This window comes from Lampetra fluviatilis, chromosome 24, assembly GCF_964198595.1.
Source record: "Lampetra fluviatilis chromosome 24, kcLamFluv1.1, whole genome shotgun sequence".
NCBI classification, from domain to species: Eukaryota; Metazoa; Chordata; class Hyperoartia; order Petromyzontiformes; family Petromyzontidae; genus Lampetra; species Lampetra fluviatilis.
This window is the reverse complement of record NC_136298.1, coordinates 3955179-3980977: the sequence shown is the minus strand read 5'-3', so window position 1 is coordinate 3980977 and position 25799 is coordinate 3955179. Positions and strand designations below refer to the sequence as shown.

Here is a 25799-nt window from a genome sequence, read left to right as displayed (position 1 = left end):
CACACAAACAGACACGGATGTGCATGAAATCGGGGATGTCCAGGATTGGTTCAGATAGTCGTTGATGGTGTTGGCCTTGAACGGGAATCGAATTCAGATCGCCAGGTTCATAGCGCAAGACATTATCCTTGGCACTACCACTCCATTCCTACAATGGACAAAGATCGCCCATACAGCCCTAACAGACTTTTGGGTCAAGTGCTGTTAGCGAGCACCTATGAAGGCCGGCACAGTACACGAAGGGGGTGGGTGGCCAGAACCATGCCTGGCTGCCTTTGTCTCCCTAGTGGCGATGTTTACACACCATACCAGGTACTCATTTGAGGATGAGTCGACCTAGGGGAGGCCAAGGATCAGTTCAGATATTTGTTGGCCTTGAGCGAGAATTGAACTCGGGTCGCCGGGTTCGCATCTGCGTGTTAACCGCTACACTACTGTTCTCCCACCCACAACAAACTAAAGACAAAGATTCCCCATATAGCCTTAACAGACTGTTGGGTCAAGTGTTGCCAGCTAGCACCTATGAAGGCCGGCACGGCACACGAGGAGGTGGGTAGCCAGCACCACACATAAACGCACGCGCACACACATCACGACCAGGGATCGAACTCGGGGCCTTTCTTGTATCGTACCCGGACAGCACCGTCGCCATGTAGAGGCCAAGCTTCCGGAAGATTTCCCAGTCGTCCACTTCCATAATTTTTCCGGCAACCAGGAAGAAGATCCCGATGGGCATGTACCTGAGCAGCACAGCCAATCAACGCGAGAGGCACACGTGGGAATGATTCGATTAATGAGCGCGATTACGGTCGTGACGCGTCAAATCAAATCTGTGTGTGTGGGGCAGGTTCCATGAGTGTGGCAGTATGCTTCAGGAACTTGAGGAGATGTGGGTCGCTACGTATCTCTTTATTTCGACATGGCAGCTCCCTATCGAAGGCTTAAATAAGCCACATTTTCTTAAACTAGAAATAACAGCCAGAAATATGTTTATTACTAGCTACTATTACTCAAACTGAACAATATTTGTTTTATTTAACGAGGTAAGACCCACTAAGCTAAGCAGCTCTTTTTCAGAAGTGACCTGGCCACAAACGATAGCTCAACGACGTGGCTTATCGTGTGGAAATTTAAAACAGGCAAATACTCTCAACACATGACGTTGATTCTAAATGTGGAGGGAAAAAAGCGGAGAACCCGGAGAAAGATCCACGTGACCACGGGGAGCGAGAGCGTGCAAACGTGCGTTGGGATGCGTTAGGAATTTGAACGGAGGTTGCCCGTATGTGCGCATCTGCCCTGCATGGTTTGACGCTGGAAACGCCGGGCGTGTCGTGAACGGACACGATGGAATAAGACCAACGGGACAGAATGAGCCTGGCGGAACATATGAGACGGATCGTGACGATCGTCTCCAAGGAAATTGAGATTGGCATGTACCTGAGCATAGGAACATAAATACAGTGAAGGCAGCAGGCAAGTGAAAATTAAATTAACGATTCAATTGAAATCCATGTTGACGCTCACGCGTGCATAAAATGGACACCACTTTATGGGCAAGACAAAAGACAGCGGTTATCCTACAGACGCACTCATCCCCCACCATAGGAATGTGGAATTTCCGCCACTGGCTCAGGGCAATGAGCCATCTAAGCAGGACGGCACTCTGACTTTTTGATGTTGATAAACCACCAGGTGGAGGGGATGGGGTGGGGGTGGAAGGGGAGGGAGTGATCGGGTGAATGACTTTATGCCCACGAACCGGACAAAAACGTCAAAACGTGCGATCGCTTTAATATGTGCGGACAACGCGGTGACCACATAGCTCGATAGGTCACAGGTTCAAATGCCGGATAGAGATAACCTCGGCCCATCATCCCTCTTGGGTGAATATAAAATTCTGTGTGGGTTAATAGTGATTATATTTAGAGGAGACTGGTATCTGTCAGTGGACTGTTAGAATTGAAACTTTCCTCTTACATATTCATCATCGTTTCAATGTAATGTCCACCTGTAATGAGGACGCATGCCACCCTTTGCATATCCGCTCGCTCACCAATCCACCCGCCCACAAACCCGCCCATCCCGCCACTCGCTCGGTCCCAACCCACCCACCAACCTGCCCACCCACTCACCCCACCACCAACCTGCCCACCCACTCACCCATCCACCAACCTGCCCACCCACCCACCCACCAACCTTCCCACACACTCACCCACCCACCAACCTGCCCACCCACTCACCCACCCACCCACCAATCTGCCCACCCACTCACTCACCCACCCACCAACCTGCCCACCCACTCACCCACCAACCTGCCCACCCACTCACCCACCAACCAACCTGCCCACCCACTCACCCACCCATCCACCAACCTGCCCACCCACTCACCCACCCACCAACATGCCCATCCACTCACCCACCCAACAACCTGCCCACCCATTCACCCACCCACCAACTTGCCCACCCACTCACCCATCCACCAACCTGCCCACCCACTCACCCCTCCACCAACCTTCCCACCCACTCATCCACCCACCAACCTGCCCACCCACTCACCCACCCACCAACCTGCCCACCCACTCACCCATCCACCAACCTGCCCACCCACTCACCCATCCACCAACCTGCCCACCCACTCACCCACCCACCAACCTGCCCACCCACGCACCCATCCACCAATGCGCCCGCCCATTCACCCATCCACCAATGCGCCCACCCACTCACCCACCCACCAACCTGCCCACCCACTCACCCATCCACCAACCTGCCCACCCACTCACCCATCCACCAACCTGCCCACCCACTCACCCATCCACCAATGTGCCCGCCCACTCATCCATCCACCAACCTGCCCACCCACTCACCCATTCACCAATGCGCCCGCTCGCCCGCTGTGTGCGCTCACCACATGATGATGGCGACGATTCGCATCGTCGCTTCATTGAGCGCGTCGAAGAAGGCGGCCAGGATCTCCCCGCTGGGGCCCATGCGGCGAATCACGGAGCCGAACGCCACGCAGAACACGATGAGGCCCAGCACGTTGATGCCCGAGGAATATTCGCCATTCAGACGGTACTCCTTGACCACCGTCAGATTCTGAGCGAGGCGTGGGGGGCAGGGAGACGAGCCGATCAAAATGAGAATCTTTATTTATCCTGGAGAAATCCGATGAGCTATGAAGCTATTTTGTTTTGTTTGGACAGATGTCCAGGTCATGTGTGGTGGTGGTGGTGGGGGGCGGGTAGATGGAAGTCAGATCATTGTTGTTGTTGCAATGGTACTCAACGCGCTGTCCACCACAAAATAAATGAATTAGTAGATCGTTGGCCAGGTGGAGGAAAGAGCAAGACATATAGCCGCCGACTGAGAGAATTAAAAGCGAGACTAAAGGCGTGTTCAGGCGAGGTTCAAACACCACTCGGCCGGCTTACATCGACCCACAGACTTACGTAGCGACCTAAAGACTTGTACAGTCATTTCTCGATTATCTGGGTTAATGGAGGGGGGTGGGGCGGTGTCGGGGAAGGGGGCAGGATGACCCAGATAGAGCCAATCCACGCATGGTATAAAACACAACACGCATACATTTAGGCGATGCTATTATTTTTTGGTTCATGTACGCCGAACGGGGGTGGCGGGTGTAGGAAGGCCGCCGTCGGTTTATAAATTAGCTGAACCGGTGCTGGGCCTCCCCTAGGTCGACTCTGCCTCAAATGAGTGGCTTGTGCGGTGTGTAAACATCGCCACTGGTGAGACAAAGGCGGCCGGGCGTGGTGCTGAACACCCACCGCCCCGTGTGCTGTGCCGGCCTTCATGGGTGCTACTCGCTAACAGGACATGCACATTTCACTGGCACGTGACCCCACTCCCCAGTTAACTCTCTATTACGCCTTCTACGGCCATTGCGGTAAGTCAGACGCTGACGGCTGCTCCTTCTCGCCTGATTGTTATGAGGTTTTATCGTGGCACGGATAAAATCCGTTGGGCATTCAATGGCCATTTGTCGATGAGGGAGACCTGGTTTACACCGTGGACAGCTGGGTACAGCACACAAAAAAGCCCTGCACAAAACAATCCATAAACAAGCGTGTTACACGGTCAGACTCCGAATGGCGAGGTCGTTGCATCAACATGGTGCCACGAGCACAATAAATACAAAGCTAATAGAACGCAGCGCATGCACAGTGATCAAATGCACGCACGCTTGAAAAAAAACATCTGGGGTCCAAAATTGACAGTGGGGCGATGCTCCTCTGGATTTGCAGCCGCGAGAAATTTTGGTTTGAAATTCCACATTACTGTGGAAGGGACCAATCTGTCCACGTAAAAAAAAAACATCAGTTGTCCATTGCAATTGTGATATTTGGAATCATTGAACTCATGAAAGTGGCCTAAAATTTTATAGTAATAATTATTATTTAAACCCCTTTGTCAATCCACTGCTGGATGAAGGCCTGACCGCAATGGGAGTTGGTTAAAATGTGACCAGGACTGGTTAAGACATCACTCACTGCTGATGTTGGCCGTGGCCCAAATTCAAACTCATGTTGCTGGCCTTTATAGTGCAGTGCAGTAATAGCCGCTGTGCCACAACTCCATTCCCATGATTCATAAAATATCCTCAAATTGATCTTCACTACTGTCATCCAATTATTCATCATCACCACCAATCAATGAGCACAAATGTCATCATCATGTCATAATTGTCATCACGGTGATCAATACATCATCACCATCGTCATCATCATCATCACACATCATGTTGACTATGTCAGAGAGGCACCCGGGCCCAGGGCTTAAACCTCGGCTCTATGAGATGTTCAATCAATGGTCCGAGAAAACCAATAGCCGCCGTTTGAGACACCCAGCCTGCCCGGGCTATGTCAAAATCCATAAGCTCATTCCTCACATCACTGGGCCGCGTAGAGGAAAAAAAACCCTCCGATAATATAAAATAAACATCAGACACAGATCATTCACGCACTCATTGATTTTGTCGCCGTAAAGCGAACGAGGCGAGGCGAGCGATTTTGAGCTCACCAGTGGCCATGTGGACGCAAACGGATGCCAAGTCACGTCACCGCAGATAAGGCGTTTCGTCAAAAATCATTTAAACATCCTTCATAAATTCTGCGGCACGTGGTGCGGCGCTCCATTTCATTGATAAACATCGATATTATGCCCACGATACATTCATCAAACGGCGAGCGTATAAAAAAGTTAATCATTTACGAATCGCGAAAATTCAACGCAAATCTCTACGTACGGATAACCACTGTTGAATTCCCATGAATCCGGAAACTCGATCTTAGAAAAATGATTGTCAACCTAACTGGGTACGCGTGCGCAGGATTAGCAAGGCCGGCTACGTACGGTGCGAGAGAAGTTCAACATGCATGCACACGTTGTAGCGGCACATTAGCTCGGCAATCGAAGGAGGAAGACCTTCATCTGAATGGCGATGATGAGATGACTGTAAGAGTAGCCCTTGAAGCGCGTGCCACCTGAGTAACCAGGGGAAGACCTAAAGCCAGATGGTGGTGGTGGTGAGACTGTAGGAGTGGACCTTGGAGGGCAGCTGTAGCAACAGCTGCAGTATCGCAGTAGAAGTAAGGAGCTGATGCAGTGTCAGCAACGGCATTGGCCATGGTGACACATTGACCTTGACCGTGACCTTTGGCACCGGACTGCCATTAGCGCCGAGCTGCGGCGAGCGTGGACCCGCCCCTACTGGACATCTGATTCCTCCTGCAGTATAAATATTCTGATTCTGGACCTGGTCTCGGTGACACAATGACCTTGACGGTGACCTTTGGCACCGGATTGTCATTAGCGCCGAACTGCAGTGCGCGGTTCGCGAGGGGTGGGGGAAGAGGGAAGAGAGGTGGGTGGGGGGGGGGTCCCCACCTGGCCAAGTTGCTCGGCGAGCGTGGAGAGCGCCATGGAGAGGGTGGTGGTCACGGGCGACGCCGTCGAGTTGACGATCACGACCTGGGGGTCGATCTCCGAGCGCCGCGTCCTGTACTGAAAGGCCACGGCACAAAGACAGAGACAAAGATCCTCGTACAGCCTGTGACGGACTGTTGCGGCAAGTGCTGTTAGCGAGCGGCACCTGTGAAGGCCGGAACGGCACACGAGGGGGTGGGTGGGTGGCCAGCACCACGCCCGACCACCTTTGTCTCCCCGGTGGCGATGTTTACTCACCGCACCAGGTACTCATTTGAGACTGAGCCGACCTAGGGGAGGCCCAGGACCGATTCAGATAATCGTCGCTGGTGTTGACCGTGAGCGGGAATCGAACCCGGATCGCAAGGTTCGTAGCGCAGCGCGCTAACCGCTGCAACCACCGTTCCCCCAGGGCACGCAGGCAAGATGAAGGTGACGCGCTTGCCCGGTCCTACACGAGGGTGGACCGCTGGAGTGACATGGGGATGGGGTCGCCAAGATCAACACCCCCCCCCCCACCATCCTCCGCCCCGCAGGAACGCGTGGAGTTGACCAACTTTCAATCTCTAAACACGCTGGCACTGTCCACGCACTCGCGCGCGACCCACGGCCATGTCAAAGAAGAGGGGGGTAATGATGGGGCTCAGGGGTCGTCTGCACCCTCCAATTGGCACAGTTGGCTACGTACGGCGCAAAAGAAGTTCAACATACATACAGGTGTACAGGCAAGTTGGTGGGTGGATCTGGTTGTGGCTGTGTGTATTACTGTGGTTGACATAAATAATATAGAGGTTACATGGTGGTCCAGATGTCTTGTGACCCCCATTTAATTCTCTAAAACCTCATTAAAAAATATATTTTTCAATGTAAGGTTTATTTAAACAGAAATTAATATGCAAAGGAAAACAAATATTGGGGGTGAATTAAATGGGGGTCACACGACATCTGGACCACCCTGTACAATTTCGACTTGGCGAGGTGCTTTAATGCGCGTGAATATTTGCCACCGCCTACAAATGACCTCTCACGACTGGAAACCTTGTCGAGCAACCGCGCGTGTGGCGAGATGTGATGATAGGGGGGCGGCGGGGGGCGGCGGGGGGCGGCGGGGGGCGGGAGGGGCCTTACCTGCTGAAAGCAGGCCTGCACCAAGTTCTCTGGAAACATATTCCTGCAAAATAACGGTGACATTTAGCGACTCCACCTCCTTTATTTAACCCATTTGAGAATCACCGGCGGGGGGTGGGGAGGGAGGGGGTGGTGGCGCATCCGCGCTTTCCCGGTTCGAACCTCACGTCCGCCCTTGGTTATTGCTGGCAAACGAACAAACTTTTTGTGCGGTGCCGTAAGAATGAACTTTCTTTTTGCGTAGCTTCCCAAATATCCCTCCAAAACAGCCCCGCAAACGACCAGTCGTCAAAACGGCGTAAAAATTAGCGACGCGAGTCACGAAAAAAAACTAAAGAGAGCCGCCAATGAGCTCCTGAGCGGTGGGCAACATTCACGCAACAGCGTCTCCGGAGACGACACACTTGTGGACGAAAGAGAAGCCCTGTCGCTCGCCACCGGGGTAAAGAAACCAGCAGAGGATTCAAAAGGAGGATGAGCAGTCGGCCGGTGTTCCAGATGGGCGCCCTGCCGTCGTCGCGGACGCCGCCGCTGTGAACCACCTCGCCGTGGCGACGCGAATCCTAGGGACCATTAATTCCGCGGGGTAGAGGTTTTAACTTTTCTCCAAACAATTCTGGCCGAAAACAAAAAAAAAGTGGAAAATTACTTTTCGATTTAAAGCTTTCGTGACTGCAAACGTCGTGCGAATTATTTTATTATGTTTTATTTTTCTTATTTTATTATTTCCCTTCTACGTGACTTTACTGAAAGAACCAAGAAGATGGAAAATTACTCTCTGGGATACATAACAACTTCAACCGAGAGGATGGGTACAAACTGAGCAATCATTGGAAGGACGTTGTTAACCAGGTAAAGTCTTAACTGACTGTGATGTTTCCATCCTACCTGCCTATGTCAGCTGTTATTTCCGACTCTTTGTGTGTCTCTCTCTCTATGCCTCTCTCTTGGATCTCTCATGCTCACATGTCCTTTGCATTGCACTCTCATGCCGTTGGATTGCCCTCGTTGAGGAGGCCGCTCTCCTATCGTATAATGACATGCTAATTTCTCACATTAACATCACTAGCCCCGGCCACTTCTTTATGACCCTTGAGCTACACCCATTTCAAACCTTTTAAAACAGTCTGCCTCAGCAGCAGACCATCGCTTTCCCACCTGATGACGGATGCTTGTATTGCGCCCGAAACGTCGTGATATATTTTCTACCTACGTGACTTTACCGAAAGAAACAAAGAGTATGGATTCCTGCAGTCACGAAAGCTTCAAATCAAGATTGGGTAAAACCACATCGCAATATTGCCTTCACTCCTATTGGCAGGCTACGCCTGTATGTGGAAACATAGCTCCTTTGTGATATCCTCGTGCTATAAGAATGAAGTTGACTAATACCAAATCCGCCAATAATGACGATGTATTATACTGCAGCCCTGTACACCTCTTGCGAGGAAGGCGTGGGTTTCTAATTGCGTGGTTGCGGTTATAATATTGGCTTCAGGTCAAGTTGGTCTCCCTGCTAAAACAAGTAATTGGGTCGTGCCAATCTCTGCTGGTGGCCATAGGCCAACGGTGGAAATTCCACGTTCTCATAGCAGGGGCACAACAGTCAGTCCCTGTGACAACAAGCTGTGTGCGTGCACTGTTCAAACGTTGCAACTGGACGATGAAAATGACACAACACGGCCTGCTCCCATGAATAATGTCTTAAGGTCGTAATGACTGTGGGGAGCATCCCAGCTTAAATAGTCGCTCCAAGCCTGGAGTGTGTCATTCAGACTCTGTCTACTCGACAGAACTGCTCTCCACCTGAGGACGGCTGCTTGCGTTGTGGCCGAAACGTCGTGAGAATTATTTTATTATGTTTTATTTTTATTATTTTATTATTTCCATTCTACGTGACTTTACCGAAAGAACCAAGAAGAGCAAGAGAATGGATAAGTGGAGCATAATGAGGATAAAAGAGCATCACCCTGCCGCTGTGCCGAGCAATGCTGCAGCTGCAGCGACCACCCACTGGTGGTGGTAGCTGTGATGATGTTGACGATGCTAATAATGGTCATGCTGATGAAGGTGACGATAGTTTTGTGGTGATGGACAGATGATGACAACAACAACTATTTAGATGCAGTGGTGAGATGTTAACTACCTTGCCTGGTATACAGGAGGTCGTGGGTTTGATCCCGACCTGACGCCTGTTGTTTATTCGGAGTGTGCGTGGTCATGTGGATTTTTCTCCAGGTCCTGCGGTTTTTCACTCCATATTTATAATCAATATTCGTTTACAATTTTTGTCTGCTTTAATAACAATAATAGTTTACAGTTCACAGACTCGTGTTAATTTGGATGTATGGACATATTAATGATGACGATGATGATAAACGCATCATGGTGATCACAAGACGTGTTAATGATGACAGTGACGATGGCGATGTCAACAATGCTGCTGCCGAGTATGACGCTATCAGCGACAACGATGACGACGACGATGACGACGACGACTCGGTTTGCCGACCTGACGAGGTCGAGCAGGGTGTCCACCGTGGTGGCGTTGGGGGTCGAGCCGGTGCGGTCGATCTCGTCGGTGCTCTGCGACACGCCGGGCTTGATGAGCAGCACCAGCGCGATCCCTGTCGGGCAGCCGAGCGCGAGACAAAAGGGCGGTGCACCTCGTCGCCGGGGACGGTACGATGCCGCTGCGACTCCCGGTACCGGCGCCACCATCCCCCCAAGCCGTATCGGTCAGCGCAGACACACAGCGCTGTACGATAACCACTGCGCCACCGCTCCCCCATGGTGATAAACTCTCGCTGTTGAACATTAAATTACCTCTTTGCCCTTCTTCCATCTCCATCCCAATCATCGTCATCATCATCAGCCACGATTCACTGCCAAATGAAGGCATCGTCATCGGCCGCTGGGTTAATAGCGCGGTGCGCTAACCGCAGTGCAACCGCTCAACCCGCCGGATCAATGCCCCGAGACAAACAATAGCCCCTGTGAGAGACACGCAGCCTGCCCCATCATTTACTTGACAGATTGTGCAGTATTTATGTAAATTAGTCATCGCTCCCTCCTCCCAACCCGTGAAAAAAGCACATACTTGACTCACATTATGTCATGCATAACATTGCATCTAGCGCAGTGGAGGGGCAGTGCTTAGTGCACTGCGCTAGGAACCCGGCAAATCTCGAGTTCGATTTCCGCTCACAGCTAACATCAGTAGCTGGTGACATCTGAACTGGTCGGGAGCCTCTCGTAGGTCGACTCAGCCTTAAATGAGTACCCGGTGCAATGTGTATCAGCACCGCAGAGACAAAGGCGGCCAGGGGTGATTCTGGCCGCCCCCCACCTCCTCGAGCGCCGTGTCGGCCTTCATAAGTGAGCAGCACTTAACCCGACAGTCTGTAGTGCTATTTGGGGGATCTTTGCGAGCATGTGTGAGTGGAGTGGCTACAAACCCAGCGACCCGAGTTCAATTCCCGGTCACGGCCAACACCTATGACGATTGTCTGGGCCTTCCCTAGGTAGACTCAGCCTCAAATGAGTACCTGGTCCGGTGTTTAAAGATTGCCATTGGGAAGACAAAGGTGGCTGGGCGTGGTGCAAGCCACCCACCCCCTTGGTGCTTGCTAACAGCACCTGCTGTTTTGTGTATAGACACTGGGGAGACAAAGGCGGCCGGGCGTGGTGCAGTCACACCATCTCCTTGTGTGACATGTGCCACGTACCAGCCTTAATAGGTGCTCGCTAACAGCACTCAAGCCAACAATCTGTTGAAGACTACACGATGTTTCTTTGTCTATGTCTGTGTATTTGAGTATACCTGTGTATGTCTCTGTTTCTATCAGTGTATGTCCGTACGTGTGAATTTCTATACGCATGTGTGTGCATCAGTATGCCTGTGTGTGTGTGTATCTGCATACACTTCACGTGGCCTCAAGGTGCATATGGCCTGGCACAAGCGTCGTGGTGACGTCACCGCCACTTAGTGGCGAATGGCGGTTGTTGTTGCATACCCAATAGGACAGCCAGGACGGTGGTGCTCAGGTAGTAAGCGACCGCGAGACCACCAATCTTCCCTGAAACATTGGAATCCAGAGACGCCAATCCTGCGACAGATAGAGGGAGAGAGAGGACACAAGAGTTACTATGAACCCTTCCCCGTTCCGATGACGTACGTCATCAAAAAAAACCGGAATAAAAACTAAAATAAAAATAACTTTATTGGTACCGAGGCTCCCACAATGCCATGCGGGAGGGCGTGTGGCACAGTTTGGCGCCAGCTATCTTAGAGTGTGGTCGTGTAGCTATGGTTATCTGCGGTGAGTACAATGTCTTTAAAAACAATGGCGCTACGCCTCTCTAAATGAAATAAACGCTGAGCCGCTTGCATGTTCCGAGATTTAGCGGTGAACGGGACACCCAACCTGCAACTTACAGACGTCTCTTAAAGCAAGATGTCTGTAAGGATTAATTTAGTATTGTTAATGTTGTTATTCTTCTTGGTTCTTTCGGTAAAGTCACGTGACTTTACCGAAAGAACCAAGAAGATGAATCCCTGCAGTCACGAAAGCTTCAAATCGAAATTTAATGATGTCAATCACCACCGCTTGAAGGCACGCAATCCCTTTTGGACCCATTCGCTTAAACCTTCAACAATACAAGCTCAACCCCGATGAAGCTTGGAGAGCTGGACTCGAACAGAACTCACGAAGCAAACACCGTGTGAAAGACCCAATGCAGAAGATCTTCCACGAAGCTCATTGTCCACCCTAAACCGCATCCAAACAAACCACGGCAGTAGATGCGGATACCTGATGTGGTCATCCAGAACAGACCATAAAAAATATAACGACGCAATGCCCCGATCCACAAATACGAAGGAGACATCACGGCGATACACTCCGCTTACTGCTCACGCGGATATATGTGCCTTGACCACCTGAATGTGAAATTGTAGTTGTTGTTGCTCTGCATCTACATCAGCAGCCGGAGGAACGAGGAAGACCACTGCTTGAAGTCGCGCAAAGCCCTTTTGAACCCGGGCGCGTAACCTTTGACAACGCGACTTCAACCCTGATGATGACGAGGCTTGGAAGGCCGAATGGAGTTCACAAGAGGTCGCAGACAAAACGCCGGGACCCGACGCGGAAGACCCGCGGCTCGACTCTCCGCGAAGCTTCTGGGGCCACAACCCCTGGCACCGCATCCGCACACGCACCATGGCAGCAGCGGTTGCGGCTACTTGAAGCGCAATCGCGAAATTAAAAACTGTCAGGCGGCGTGCGACAGCTGCGGTCGCCACCCAGAACAGAACCGTGGAACGTAGAGCGGCTCAACGCCTCGATTGACAAACACGAGGGAGGAGGAGGCATCATCACCACAACAGCGACGGCGATGCACTCCGCTGCTCCTGACGCAATTATCTGTCTCAACCCACTCGAAGTGTCAAATTATAGTCGTCGCGCGACACGAACATGAGCCGTACGGAGAAGGATATTTAACGATATTAATGTTCAAAAGGAGGGAGGGTGGGCGGTGCAGTGGTTTACGCAGCGTGCTGTGAACCCGGTGAGCTGAAGCTGCTTCCCAACCACGGTGGGGAGGGACGTCACGTGGCGAGTGACGCATTTGAGCCGGTCCTGGCAGCAACAGTGCTGACCGGCGTGCTGAAGTACGGTCAAGCGACGACCTAAAGACCGACATGGGCATGGGGAGGGGGCTTCATCCGGCAGTAGACCGATTAAAGACTGCAATTAATTGTTAATACAAAAATGTAAAACCACAATTTGGCTGTGAGACGGAGAAACTCGTTCACCTGCCTGCATTGCTGGAGAGATTGTTGTCCATCTGTTTCGAATTCTAGGCCCTCAAAGGACGCAGTACGGACAGAGGCCTATACCACCACAGTGGCCAGATTCTAAACATTACGCTCAAATGCAATGGTTTCTCTCTACGAAACATGATATCGTTGTTGTTGTTAATGGGATATTGGAAAGGTCCAATTGCTATGCCGCGGTAGTAGTTAGGACGCTGGACTGACAGTCAAGAGGTCGCCAGTTAAATCAGAATATTGATTCATAATTGAGGAATCTGATGAGCTATGAAGCTCTTTCTCACAGACGTCCAATGTCCCGTCCCCACCCTGCCTCTGTCCACCCAGCGATGTTTATTGGCTCGCCACTCTGAACTATAAACTATTTTTAGTTTACCAGGTAAAGCCCACTGAGCTATGTAGCTCTTTTTCAGAAGCAACTTTGCCCAAATGATAGCCCAATAAGGTGCCTTATCACGTGGAAATGTATAGCCACCAAATACCCTAAACGCTTGTTTTTAAATGTGGATGAAAAAAATACGGAGGAGCTGGAAAAAAAATCCACGCGACCACGGGGAGAACATGCAAACTCCAAATATACAGCAGGCGTCAGAGTCGGGATGGAACCCACGACCTCCTGCATACCAGGCGAGGTAGTTAACATCTCGCCACCGCAGCGTGCGATGGGCTCGGTCAGTGTGTTGGGTTTAAAGCGCGTGGTGGGGTAAATTGTGGGTACTTCCATCTCTTCAAAGGCGTCAGGCGAGCATGGATTAGTAGGCCAGCCAAACACCCTCCAGAGGGGCTATTCTCTAGCTGCCTCCAGGTGGAGGCCCATTCTGCCAGCAGGGGCGTGAGCAGGACATTGCAGGGCTGCACCTTTATATTTCCCATTAACGCTAACAAGCGTTAATTTGCACGAGTGGAAATTCTAGTTAAAGTAAAAAAAATTACATACTTGTATTTAGCGCAAGCATTTCCCCAACGCAAAATTTAAATGACATCACTCTCTCCGGATCAACCTTTGAACTTCCCTCGAGGCAATGAACGTGAGTGCACGGGTGTGAGTGTGACGCTTATCGGTGACTTATTGCACCGCCTGCAGTTTGTGCCGAACACCCAAACAATTACCTCTCACCATCACTCCCTGCCCTGCCTGTATATCACGTGGAAATTGAGGCCCTGATCGAATCTGGGGTTAAACTCTTGTGCACCGCACATGCACACGCGCGAAGACAAAGGTTCCCCGTATAGCCTTCACCAGACTGATGGGGCAAGTGCTGTTAGCGAGCACCTATGAAAGCCGTCACAGTGCGCGAGGGGGTGGGTGACCAACACACACGTCTGGCCACGTTTGTTCTCCCCCAGTACTGAAATTTTCACACCGCACCAGGTACTCATGTAAGGCTGGGTCGACCTAAGGTAGGTGCAGTATTGGTTCAGATGTTTGTCATTGGTGTTGGCTGTGAGCAGGCTACAACCTGGGTCAGGGACTTCGTAGCACAGTGCGCTAACCACTGCACTGCCGCTCCCGTGAATATGCACACACACATGCATGTGCATGTGCAGAGACACAGGCACGCAGAGACAACACACACACACGAAGAAAAGCACACTTCATGCTGTACATAGAGCCACACGCACACACAGATACTGACATTACGCAAATACAAAGATCCCAAAGATAGCCTTGAACAGACTGTTGGGGCAAGCGCTGTCAGCAAGCACTCACAAAACACACGTAAACACGGACAGACACCGACATAGAAAGAACAATCCCCATTCACCACCAACACCACAGTGCTTGTGCCAGGCTAGGGACACTTTGAGGCCACGTGAAATGTGGAAGTCTCGTTGATGCTAGGCAGCTCAAGGGAGAGACCCAGGTGTTATGGGTTAACTGAGCGAGATGACACGGCAAATGCACCACCTGTCCTACCAACTGCGCCAATGAGCACATACCCCTGCCAACTGGCACAACTGCCACAGTTGGCACACGCAGAGACACAGGCACACAAAGACAATGGTACACACACACACTAAAAAACACACAAACCGTGACTTCAATCCTGTAAAGCATCCAGGGTGGTGCGTTTAGCGAGCACCGAGTTGCGGGCACATCATCAAACTTATATACTTGTCCCTGCCATATGAATGGAGAATTTCCACCAAATGGTCCTGGGGGCAAACAACCGGAATTAGCGCCACCCAATATGCTGACTTTGTCGATTTAATCGGCAGAATGTCTGATCGTGCAAAAATCATCACACTAAATGTATTGTCACGACATTAATAGTCGTTCGGTAATACAATGCAGAAAGAAAAACACGCAATATTTATTTAACTGCTCTTTTTACAGACAATTTTGGTAATAATGATAATATTAATGCATTTTCACTGAAAATAGAACCGTGGTTCATGAACGGGTTAGGGTTAATAATACTAATGAGTCTATTCACGAAGCGTCCATCATCAAGGATCTCAGAGCGCTGCACAAGACAGGCCCAGTACAAGATCGCCGTATGGATGGCACAAATCTTCTTCTCGACCTCAGTCCCAGTTTGCAGACGTGGGAGCAGTACGTCTTGGCATGAGTTTCCGTGTCAATAAATTGTTGCTGTTTCTTCTAGTAAGGGGCCCTTACCGAGACCTGTTCAACAAACACTACTAAAGCGTTCTTACTTACCAGAAAAAACTCAACGATGGAACAAAAATTATTCGTCATAAATGTAGATAATACATTACTCGATGAAAAATGCAATAGTAAAATACCGTGCTTCTCTAAATATAATGGGGTTAATGTCTCACCGTTATGATAGATTTAACAAAGGGATATTATTTTCCCAGACCTGCTTACGTTCTCACGAATCCATTACCCAGAATCTTCACGTACCTGGGCAATCTCACGAATTTGGAAGAACCATTTAGAGACTTCAAACGTATGGCTAATCAATGGCATAATCACGAAGTGGCTTTTTTACTGCGGCATAGTATGTCAACCAATTAGGGCTGCAGTTCAGACGGATAACAAAAATTGTCCACCTCTCTTGATTCTGGAGAAATGCTCAGAAATGTTCCCCGGTGTCAGCCGTACAGGTTTCTCTCGCCGTACGCCTGTTTCTTTTGTGTATATGCGGCGGCAGACCAATTTCTGCCCAAAATTCGCTTACATGCGGTTCGAATTCATTCGTGCGTGGCTACGCGGTCGGACGCGGGACCATATTGTCTGTGCACGGTGCACGCTACTCGGCAGGCAGATTTCTCACGCGGTGCATTGTGGGTTGGGTGACGCGCGGTCCACGCCACGTGATTTTGCTTTGCGCGCCCCCCTATTTTTTGGGATGCATCTACCGCACTAAGCGAGGTAAATCTGTACTCAAGCTCAATATTTGTTACCCACGCTGAGATGATGATTATGTATTCAGGTTCTTGTACGTGTCAAACCGCCGCATTTATTCCATCAACTACAGGTGTGCGCCTGTGCGGCCCTTGTGCCAATCCACTGCTGGATGAGGGCCTCCTCCACACCGTGCGGGACATATACTTCACCATAATAGTTAATAACTTAGTACATTTGTATCCTCTTGTTAAATGACTCACACCGACATGTTGTAACAAGTCACCTGCTGACACTTTATTGCACCTGTTTTCACGCCGGTCGTAGGCACTCCTGTAACGTTCTGTACGGTCACATACACTTGACTTCTCCCCGCTCACATCTATTCTGCAACTGCACTTATCCTGCACACAGCAGCTCTGAATTCAACGATTCTGCACCGCTGCCCGAGATGTCTATACTCTTCGTTCCCGGGCAACTCACCCTCCGCTTTCGCACACTCCCCTTATATACCCCTCCTCATTCCGAGTCCTCACCTGCTCCCCCTCAAGCTGCCGCCAGCCCGGCGCCTGTTGCCCCATTAATCCCTCACCATCACCCCCCATCTCCCGTCTCTCCGATGCCAACCTCCGGTCACAGCGTACCCACCTGTTCGACCTCGGTTACACCCGCTTCTCCCCTTAATTACTGGTGGTTTGTCGGTGCAAACCTCACGTTACAACGCACACATCTGTTTGACCTCAGTTGCACCCACTTAACAGCGCGCACCGCGTATATCTCTCCTCTACGCATTTAACATTCGTGCCGCAAGGCTATCACACGGCTCGCAAACTTAAACGTGAATGTACGATGTACGATGTACACGTACGCAATAAGAAGAAGTATCAAGAAGACATAGTCTGTGATAGTTTCAAAGCAGCCGGGGGGGGGGGGGCAATGTTGCGACGTGAATTTACAACTGAGTCATTTGCAGGGGGGAAATGTTCTCCGATTTGGCAAATTTGCACCGTGACGCGGAAATACAACGGGCCGACTCGCTTCGAACGACATCACGGGATCTTTAGCGTCCACGGCCAGTGAACCTGCAGCAATAATCAGGAGGGCCTGCCGAATTCGAACCACGAACCTCGATCTGCAACAAGCGGCAAACCCACTACCGCTGGGCCAAGTTTATTTTAATTTAACCAGACAAGGCCCACTGAGCTACGTAGCTCTTTTTCAGAAGAGACCTGGCCACAAATGATAGCTCAACAAAGTGGCTTCTGTGAAAATTTACAGCAGCCAAATACTCTAAACGCGTGATGTTGATCCTAAATGGGGAGGGAAAAACCGGAGGACCCGGAGAAAAATCCACACGACCACGGGGAGAACATGCAAAGTCCAATCATGCAGGCGTCAGGGTCGGGATCGAATCCACGACTTCCTGTATACCAGGAGAAGTAGTTCACATCTCGCCACTGTGGCACCCACCCTGCGCTGGTCAGTGCGGGGTTGGTGATGGTGAGGAGCATAGGAGTAGTAGAGTACAACAGCGTCCCGCACTGCTCTCTGCTGCCCCCCACGAAGCATACACTATGACAACTGTTTGTGCATCGTGGTGGTGGTGGTCTCTCATCCAAGAACATTCCAGGCTCTAAAGACCCTGCTTAGCTTCGGGGATCTGATAAGAGTGGGCACATTCCCAATGCTTTGTTCCCAGCAAATCTATGGAGCCATTACCTCCGATGTGCATTACGTTATTACTGATACGGCGTGGGTCGCAGAGGTCAAGTTTAATTTTTTTACCAGGTATTTCTTTTTTTACGTTACCAAGTAAGACAAGTGCTGCAAAACACGACTGCATACCGTACCTTTACGCGTCCACATCCACGCTCTCCGCATTCACCAAAAACGCACTGACCGGCGTGGTGAAGTATGGCCAAACAACCTCCAGGACCCCAAGCCCGACCACACGGCGTCGGGGAGACCCCTCAACCTGCAGTGCAACTCACTGGCTAAGAGGGATGTGCGAGTTGGTGCAACAACAACCGCCATTCGCCACTAAGTGGCGGTGACGTCACCACGACGCTTGTGCCAGGCCAAGTGCACCTTGAGGCCACGTGAAGTGTCGAATGCCCGCTGGCAGGTCACAGGGCAGACCCAAGTGCCACGGGTTGACTGACCGAGATGACCAAGATGACCGGAAAAACAACCTCCTACCTCCTCGTGGTGCCGGACGGGCAACACTGTCGTGGGCAGTGCTGTGGGGGGAGGGCCAATGCCTCATTGGCCTCTCCCCTCATGGCGTCTGTGACCACCACAGTGGCTAAACGGGGGCTCTGGACGGGTGCGAGGGGCTGGTTACCCCTCCACCTTCAATTAATTACCACGAAACTACGAGTGTTGGTGCACACACACACACGCACACAGCGCATTTATTCGGATGATTTGAAGTGAGCAACCGTGACGTTGCGCTGTTCGGTGCAGCTGATGGCACCTGTGATCATGCTGGACACGATGAGCGGCAGGATGATGAGCTTGAGCATCCGCATGAGCACATCACCCGGGAAAGAGAAGTACACGATATCCAAGCTGTTGAAGTTGGCGAATTCCCGCAGCAGCAGTCCCGTGCCGATGCCTGCGTCAACGCACAACACCTCCCTCGTGTCGTCAAGGAACATCAACCATCACGCAAACTGCGGGCATCCTCACCGCGGACTTTTGGAAAGCTATCGAACAAAGACAGTCACTGCATCGCGTGCTTTTGGATGCGCTTGAGCGGTTTCCCGGAACGCTCTTGCTTCCGATGTTTGGAAGCCACTGGGAGCCACGGCGCTTGTTAAATCTCCCGTCAGCACGATTGGCTGCATGCGGTGCGTACAACGCGGCGTTTCATTCAGCGCGACGAACGTTTCAGAGGTGTGGCAGGGCGGCGCGGCGGTCTTAGCGCAGGACAATGAATCACGTGACCTAAGTTCGATTCCGGGGTGACCGGCGGGCGATATCCGAACCCGTCCCGGGACCCCACTCCCCTGGCCGCCACGGAGACGGGAACCGCACGCAACAACGGTCATTTCAGCGCGAAGGCAACCTTGGCTTGAGAACAAGGTGATGATAAACGTAGCGATTCAACTCATTATTTGCAGAGCCTTTGTCAAATGAATGAACCAGGTGAGAACTGACGAGGCCAGGATGAGTCTCATTAGCTGGAGTGACCTGGGGCATTGGTCTGCTAGTAGGGGGACCACGATTGCTGTGTAATCCCATTTGAGTAAATTTCGAATTGGGGAAAGTTCGGCTGGTATCAAGAGCAACTGGCGAGGCATGACAGTCATTCGTTGTTCTTGTATCCAAAGTGTAACCAGGAGATGAAATAAACTCAGTGAGACTCATGAAAAAAAACCCACTGCCTCTTTCGCAGGGTGCACCTGCGTAACAGCGCAAAGAATAAATAATCTCAAAACCCTTTGTCAATACACTCCTGGACAAAGACCTCCCCAAGCCAACGTTGCCCATGGACGTCCGTTTGACCATACCACGGCATGGCGGTGGTCAGTGCAGGCCTAGGACTGGCAGGCCGAGGATTGGGTCATGATATCCCTCTACACCGATGTTAGTCATGGGCTAGAATCATACTCGGGCTGCAGCTCACCCGCGGGAAGTGCCGTGCCACTGTTAAAATTTAAACTGCAGTTGCCATCATGCATCCGAAGGTCAAGAATTCAACTCGTGGTTGAGGGGTCAACTCGACATCATCATCCATCTCTAGCGTGGCATTAAATACTCATTTGTATGCCGTCGATGGGTGGCTGTCCCCGTGAGACACTGGTACTTGCCATAGTAATATGGAATTTTCACCAGTAGCTCAGGGTTGCCACCATGTTGAGTATGTATTCTTAGCCTTCTTGTGGTTTTTAAAAATAAAAATCCAAAATGTCTCCCGGGTGGTGCTAACCGAGTGGCAGGAAATTCAACATTCTTGTGGCCGAGGTGAGTCTATGTGTATGATGACCATGGCTGACTCTGCTCAAAGTGGTACCTATTTTACTGACCCTGCTGAAGGAGTGATGATGAACATTCTGATTACAAGCCGAGCATTGTGACCACATCACCTGCATCGCAATTTTGTATTTATTTTACTTTACAAATACAGGCATTGTATAACTACGTGAGAAAATACACGTTCCAAAATTAACTGAGACCTGCAATTTTTCACCGTATTACTTTTTGTCTTTACGCCTAAAATGATATTTTATCTCAGGACTTGCGTGTAAATTCACCTTTGCGTATGAAATATAAAGCTGTGGCGATGCTATCTGAATGTACTCTGGCGGTTAAGTAAGGGAAATAGAGAGTGATTGACACGGTAAAGCAGGTTGCTTGTGCATGGTGTGATAGGCGTTATGTATGCATGAGTAAATAGAATGCATCGGTCTATAAAACACACTGGAAACCCATTACCCGTTTGTTGAGATGGGGTCATTAAAGGCCTGTGTTGGCCTACCAATGCCAATAGAAATCTGCGGAAGCGCCTACAAGTTAGATTTTTTTTTGTTTCAGAACGTTAAGTCACACTTCACGTTCTACGTAAATCTTAGCATATAACGATTTTTTTTATGATTCTATGTTCTGTACAATTGAGTCGCTTTAAAAGCTTGAGAATCACACGTTAGTGGAAGTGCCTGTATTTTTAATAGCGCTACCCCAAGTACACGGTCGTGTTTGACTGAACACCGATCAAGGCAATGTGAGAATTTGACTTGTTAGCCAAACAGTAATTTTATTTTTCGATATTTTTTTTATTCGTATCCCTCTGTCACTCTGCCTCCATCTACTGGACATCTATGAAAAAGAGCTTTATAGCTCATCGGATTCCTCCATTCTGATTATGATGTTTGTCTCCCTGTCACGTCAGAACCTATTTAGATCACAGCGCAAGTTTAGATACCAAACAACCGTGTGAGGAAATCAGATAAAGGCTTTTTTTATCCATTTAACCACAATAATATTATCAATCACATGCCAGAAAATACACGTTAATATCAATGGAATTTGCCTTGCTTTTATAGACTAATGCAACGGGAATTTAATTCAGTGGCAACTGATGCTGTCATCCAAGCTCTCACAAAGCAAGGCCTTCATATAAATGTAGCATAGAAAAAAAACACACATCAGGGGATGGAACCTACACTGAGAATACACAAAAAACGAAATGCCAAGTGAATGAGGAGGCAGGCAAGGAGATTGGCTCCCACGCACCGTGGTTATTCAAGGCAATGCCCACATTTTTCCATAAAATGTGCCTGAAAATTACTCAATTGGGATTATAAGATTGAAGCCATCAGCCTCCGACTTATGAATACTTGGCAGGGACTTCCTGAGAGAGGGCTTATGAGACTCGGTGGAGGGTTTCTGAGGTAGACACGTTTAATAATACTACAATAATAATACTACAATAATACTACAATAATGATACTACAATAATACAATACTGTAATAATACTACAATAAGAATATGACAATACTGTAATACTACAATGATACAATAATAATTATACGATACAATAATACTACAATAATAAAACTACAACACGATCAATCATTTAGGGGGTATTGGATTGCAGAAATTAAGCCGTAAATATAATTCGAGGAGCATTGAAACGGATCCCACGTGTTCTCATGAGACTGTCATTACGACCCAAAGTGAAATCAAACTAAAGAGGATGAACTTGCCAAAGGAAGCTGCAAAATTGCAGTATCGATCAACATGAGCAAAGCAAATATCACTTCAAACAAGTTGGCAGAATGCATTTTTTGAAAAATATTCATTAGACACATTTTCTTTTGATGCTGCTACTGCTGCAGGGTTGGTAATGTTACACAAGCACAATTAACAACAACTCAACACATTAGTCAATAGCAGTTATTGTGAGCTAGGATTATCGATGAAGACGTTGAGCTTTGTCGCTGTTAATTATCGGTGGGACACAAATGGAAAAGACAAAAGACTTTGTATATCGAGGGGAAGTCTTGAAGGTGAACCAGAATCAATTAATTAAAACGTTAGAGTAGGTTGGGGTGTTTTTGGACGACGTGCATTTAGAGTATTTGGCTGCTACAATTTTCCACGCGATAAGCCACTTCGTTTAGCTATCATCTGTGGCCAGGTCGCCTCTGAAAAAAAAGATATAGCTCAGTGAGCCGTACCTGGTAAAAATGAAAACACGAATATTTGAACATGAAAAGTAACATTACCAATGTGCCAAAAGGGAAACGTAGCCATAACAAGAATTGAAAAACGTGGACCCTGACTAAGAAAATCCAACAAAAAAATGACCGCACAGAATCATGGTGCGATGCATGGAGGGAAACGAGAAATGCTGCACTGATGGACAGAACAACGCATGGATTTGCGACCGTACGCAAAGAAAGCTGACATCGGTACGTAGGATTGGGCAGGGCAATAAGCTGCGAGAAGGGATAACGGAAGATGGATGAGACTGATAATGGATTAGTAGCCACAGGGTGAAAACACACCGGGAGAGGGATGGCAAACCGGTGATGGAGGTGATGAGAACAGCTCATGTCCAGGGAGGGGTGAGATGGTTTAAAAGGACACCAGCAACATCCGAGGCGGCAACAGCACATTTGCCAGGCTAGGTGCAGTTTCACAAGCACACACCCTCACAAACACTAGCACAGTAATACACAACATACATTCACAAAGATCCCCCATATAGCCTTGACAGACCGTTTGGGCAAGTGCTGTTAGCGAGCACCTATGAAGGCCGGCATGGCACACGAGCGGGTGGGTGGCTAACACCACGCTCGACCGCCTTTGTCTCCCAAGTGGCGATATTTACATGCCGCACCAGGTACTAAGTTAAGGCTAAGTCGACCTAGGGGAGGCCCATGACCGGTTCACTGTTATTGGTCGTGAGCGGGACCAAACTCGGGTCACCGGGTTAGTAGCGCAGTGTGCCAGCTACTGCGCCACCACTCTCTAAACACACATGCTCCTTTAGACACGTTCATGTGAATTTTATTGAGCCTCGCACACAGTAGTTTCGGGGGTTACTTTTTTAAAAAATAAGCAGTTTCATAACAATGACGTCTGTAATCAAGGTTTCTTAGTGCATCAATTGACTCTTGATATTTTAAAAGTTGTGTAATCTGATCGCTTATTTTTGTTGCACGACATTTTTCTGTAAAGTACCATCAACACAAATTGCGTTGAGCACGATACGTTGACATCGAGGCTTTTGTGTCCTGATTTATGGTACAACAGTACGCGGACGTTTGTCTACTGCTACCCTGACATCAACCCAGGCTGCCGATGCAATCATGCCAACATTATAACGGACCTTTGAAATAATATTAATATTTAATTACGTATTATGCGCGTAATCACAATACACGTGCATTTAACTGGTACATGATTCAAAATAGATTTTTGGGTCAGGCCGCGTGTAACAAAAAAGGTGTGTCGTAAATCCTCCTCCACCCGGCACAGCCAGTTCATAAAGACGTCACCGTGAACAAAAGGGGCATCATCTGGCAGTTTTTCCACAACTCTGGCGATTGCCTGACGATGCCGCTTCTAGCCACCAGCGAAACGCCGGACCACCCAAATTGCTCTCCATCCACCACCAGTGGAGTGCTGAAACAATACAACGTAGAGACACGTTTTGTTCACGCGACAACTTTATCAAATAAGCCGTGTCGGGTGGATGAGGGTATACGACACACACTTGTAGTTGCCCAATCTGACCCCCCCCAAAAAAATCTCGTCTATGTTGAATCGTATCATTGGTACCGCGAAAGTCTTCGTGTTACATTTGTCCACTGCATGTTCATCTTGAAACACACTAAGAGCTGGGTAATGCTAGTTACTGGTGTAATACGCCTTTGGTAATCTGATTATAGTCAAGGCGTTCCTTTCTGACATTTCTCACCAAGGCTGTCATCCTGCATCACTAAATCATACACGCGCATACATAAGGAACAAATGACATGAACACACGACCACACGGAAAATTGATACACATACTTACTTCTCATCATCCCCTATGGGACATTAGGCTACAATTGATATGCACGCATAACTCCCAAATACCATACGTACACATCAAACACATTATATATAGTCTATGCATGCATACCTGTCAACCCCTTGTCAGTGTCTACCTTATTACAGACCAATTCAGACCTTATTGGTGACCCCGTGCCCTTATAAATCTCAACGTTCATCATACAAAGTCCCATCACAAGGGAGAAACACAAACCAATAAACGCATTGTTTCGGCTCGTATTGAAACGGCTGTACGCCGTATGGACCTGAAAACTCAATTTCCTCGTTCAAGAATACGGGCTAAACCGTGTGGCTTGTCAGCTATGAATTGTTTATATTGATTACGTATGGGTTGACACGGTATGTGCATGATAGACTTAAATACGTCTCGAATGGAGGCGTGGGTTATGCCCTCTCTGGGTTATCCGAGTTGGATACCCTGGCACGGTTAACATCGGTGGCGAGTTAGATCATCCCGAACCTTGAACAATCTGAAGTCTGCTCAAACAACCCTCGTGAGATGGTGTGGGGGAGGCCTTCATCCAGCAGTGGATTAACATCGTGTAACATGTGTATGAAAGTGTGTGTGTGTGATGGAGTTATGCACCACACGCAACAGCCAATCTCAGACGTGACATTTTATTGCAGGCAGACATCGGTATCAGACAGCAGTGCATGAGACACTGATACACACACACACACGAGTCCATTCTAAACACATGCACAGCAGTATACAAGAGACAGAGTCTCTCAGGCAACAACAATGTCGCACATTCAAACAGTCTTATCACAAACACGCAGCATTCTATGCACACAACAGTGTGCCACTATCTCACACACATGGAGTGGCAACAGCAGCTAGTAATTACACACACACGCATCACCATCACGCGGCAGTATCACACACACACCACTGACACACGCACAACAGTCTCTCTCTCTCACACACACAGCAGTAATATAACAGTCAATTACAGGCACACCGCATCCTGTCACACAACACACACACAGTCACACACACACACACAGTCACACACAGACAGTCACAAACACAGTCACACACACAGTCACTCACACACAGTCACACACACAGTCACACACATAGTCACACACACAGTCTCACACACACATAGTCACACACACAGTCACACACACACACACACAGTCACACACACACACAGTCACACACACAGTCACACACATAGTCACACACACACACAGACAGTCACACACACAGACAGTCACACACACACACACAGGCCTCTACACAACAGACTGGACTGCGGCAGAACAGTTCACACTACAGCCCTCTCTGTACCATAGTATCCTAGCAAGGCCCACAATACCACAACACACACACACTACACCACAATGTGTACACACTGCGTAAGCTGTTCTGTGTGTCTCCGCTACTTGTGTGTGTCACTGTGCACTGCCGTGCGTGCGAATCGTGCAATTGTCAGCATTAGACGGAATTCCATTGGCAAACTCGCTTGCAACAGTGAATGACGGTCAAGTTG

The 25799-nt window shown here is 49.3% G+C and overlaps 1 protein-coding gene across 1 annotated transcript in view; it reads right to left on the bottom strand.

Moving 5' to 3' along the window:
• LOC144941081 (excitatory amino acid transporter 3-like) overlaps nucleotides 1–25799 on the bottom strand; it is a 48863-nt gene that overhangs the window by 21707 nt on the left and 1357 nt on the right. Inside the window, exons 2-8 of the mRNA XM_078867529.1 lie at nucleotides 18706–18846; nucleotides 11094–11186; nucleotides 9590–9704; nucleotides 7078–7120; nucleotides 5911–6027; nucleotides 2909–3099; nucleotides 633–740 (exon numbers count right to left, since the gene is read on the bottom strand). Coding sequence (XP_078723655.1) covers nucleotides 633–740; nucleotides 2909–3099; nucleotides 5911–6027; nucleotides 7078–7120; nucleotides 9590–9704; nucleotides 11094–11186; nucleotides 18706–18846 — 808 coding nt within the window. The remainder of the gene's footprint in view (nucleotides 1–632; nucleotides 741–2908; nucleotides 3100–5910; nucleotides 6028–7077; nucleotides 7121–9589; nucleotides 9705–11093; nucleotides 11187–18705; nucleotides 18847–25799) is intronic.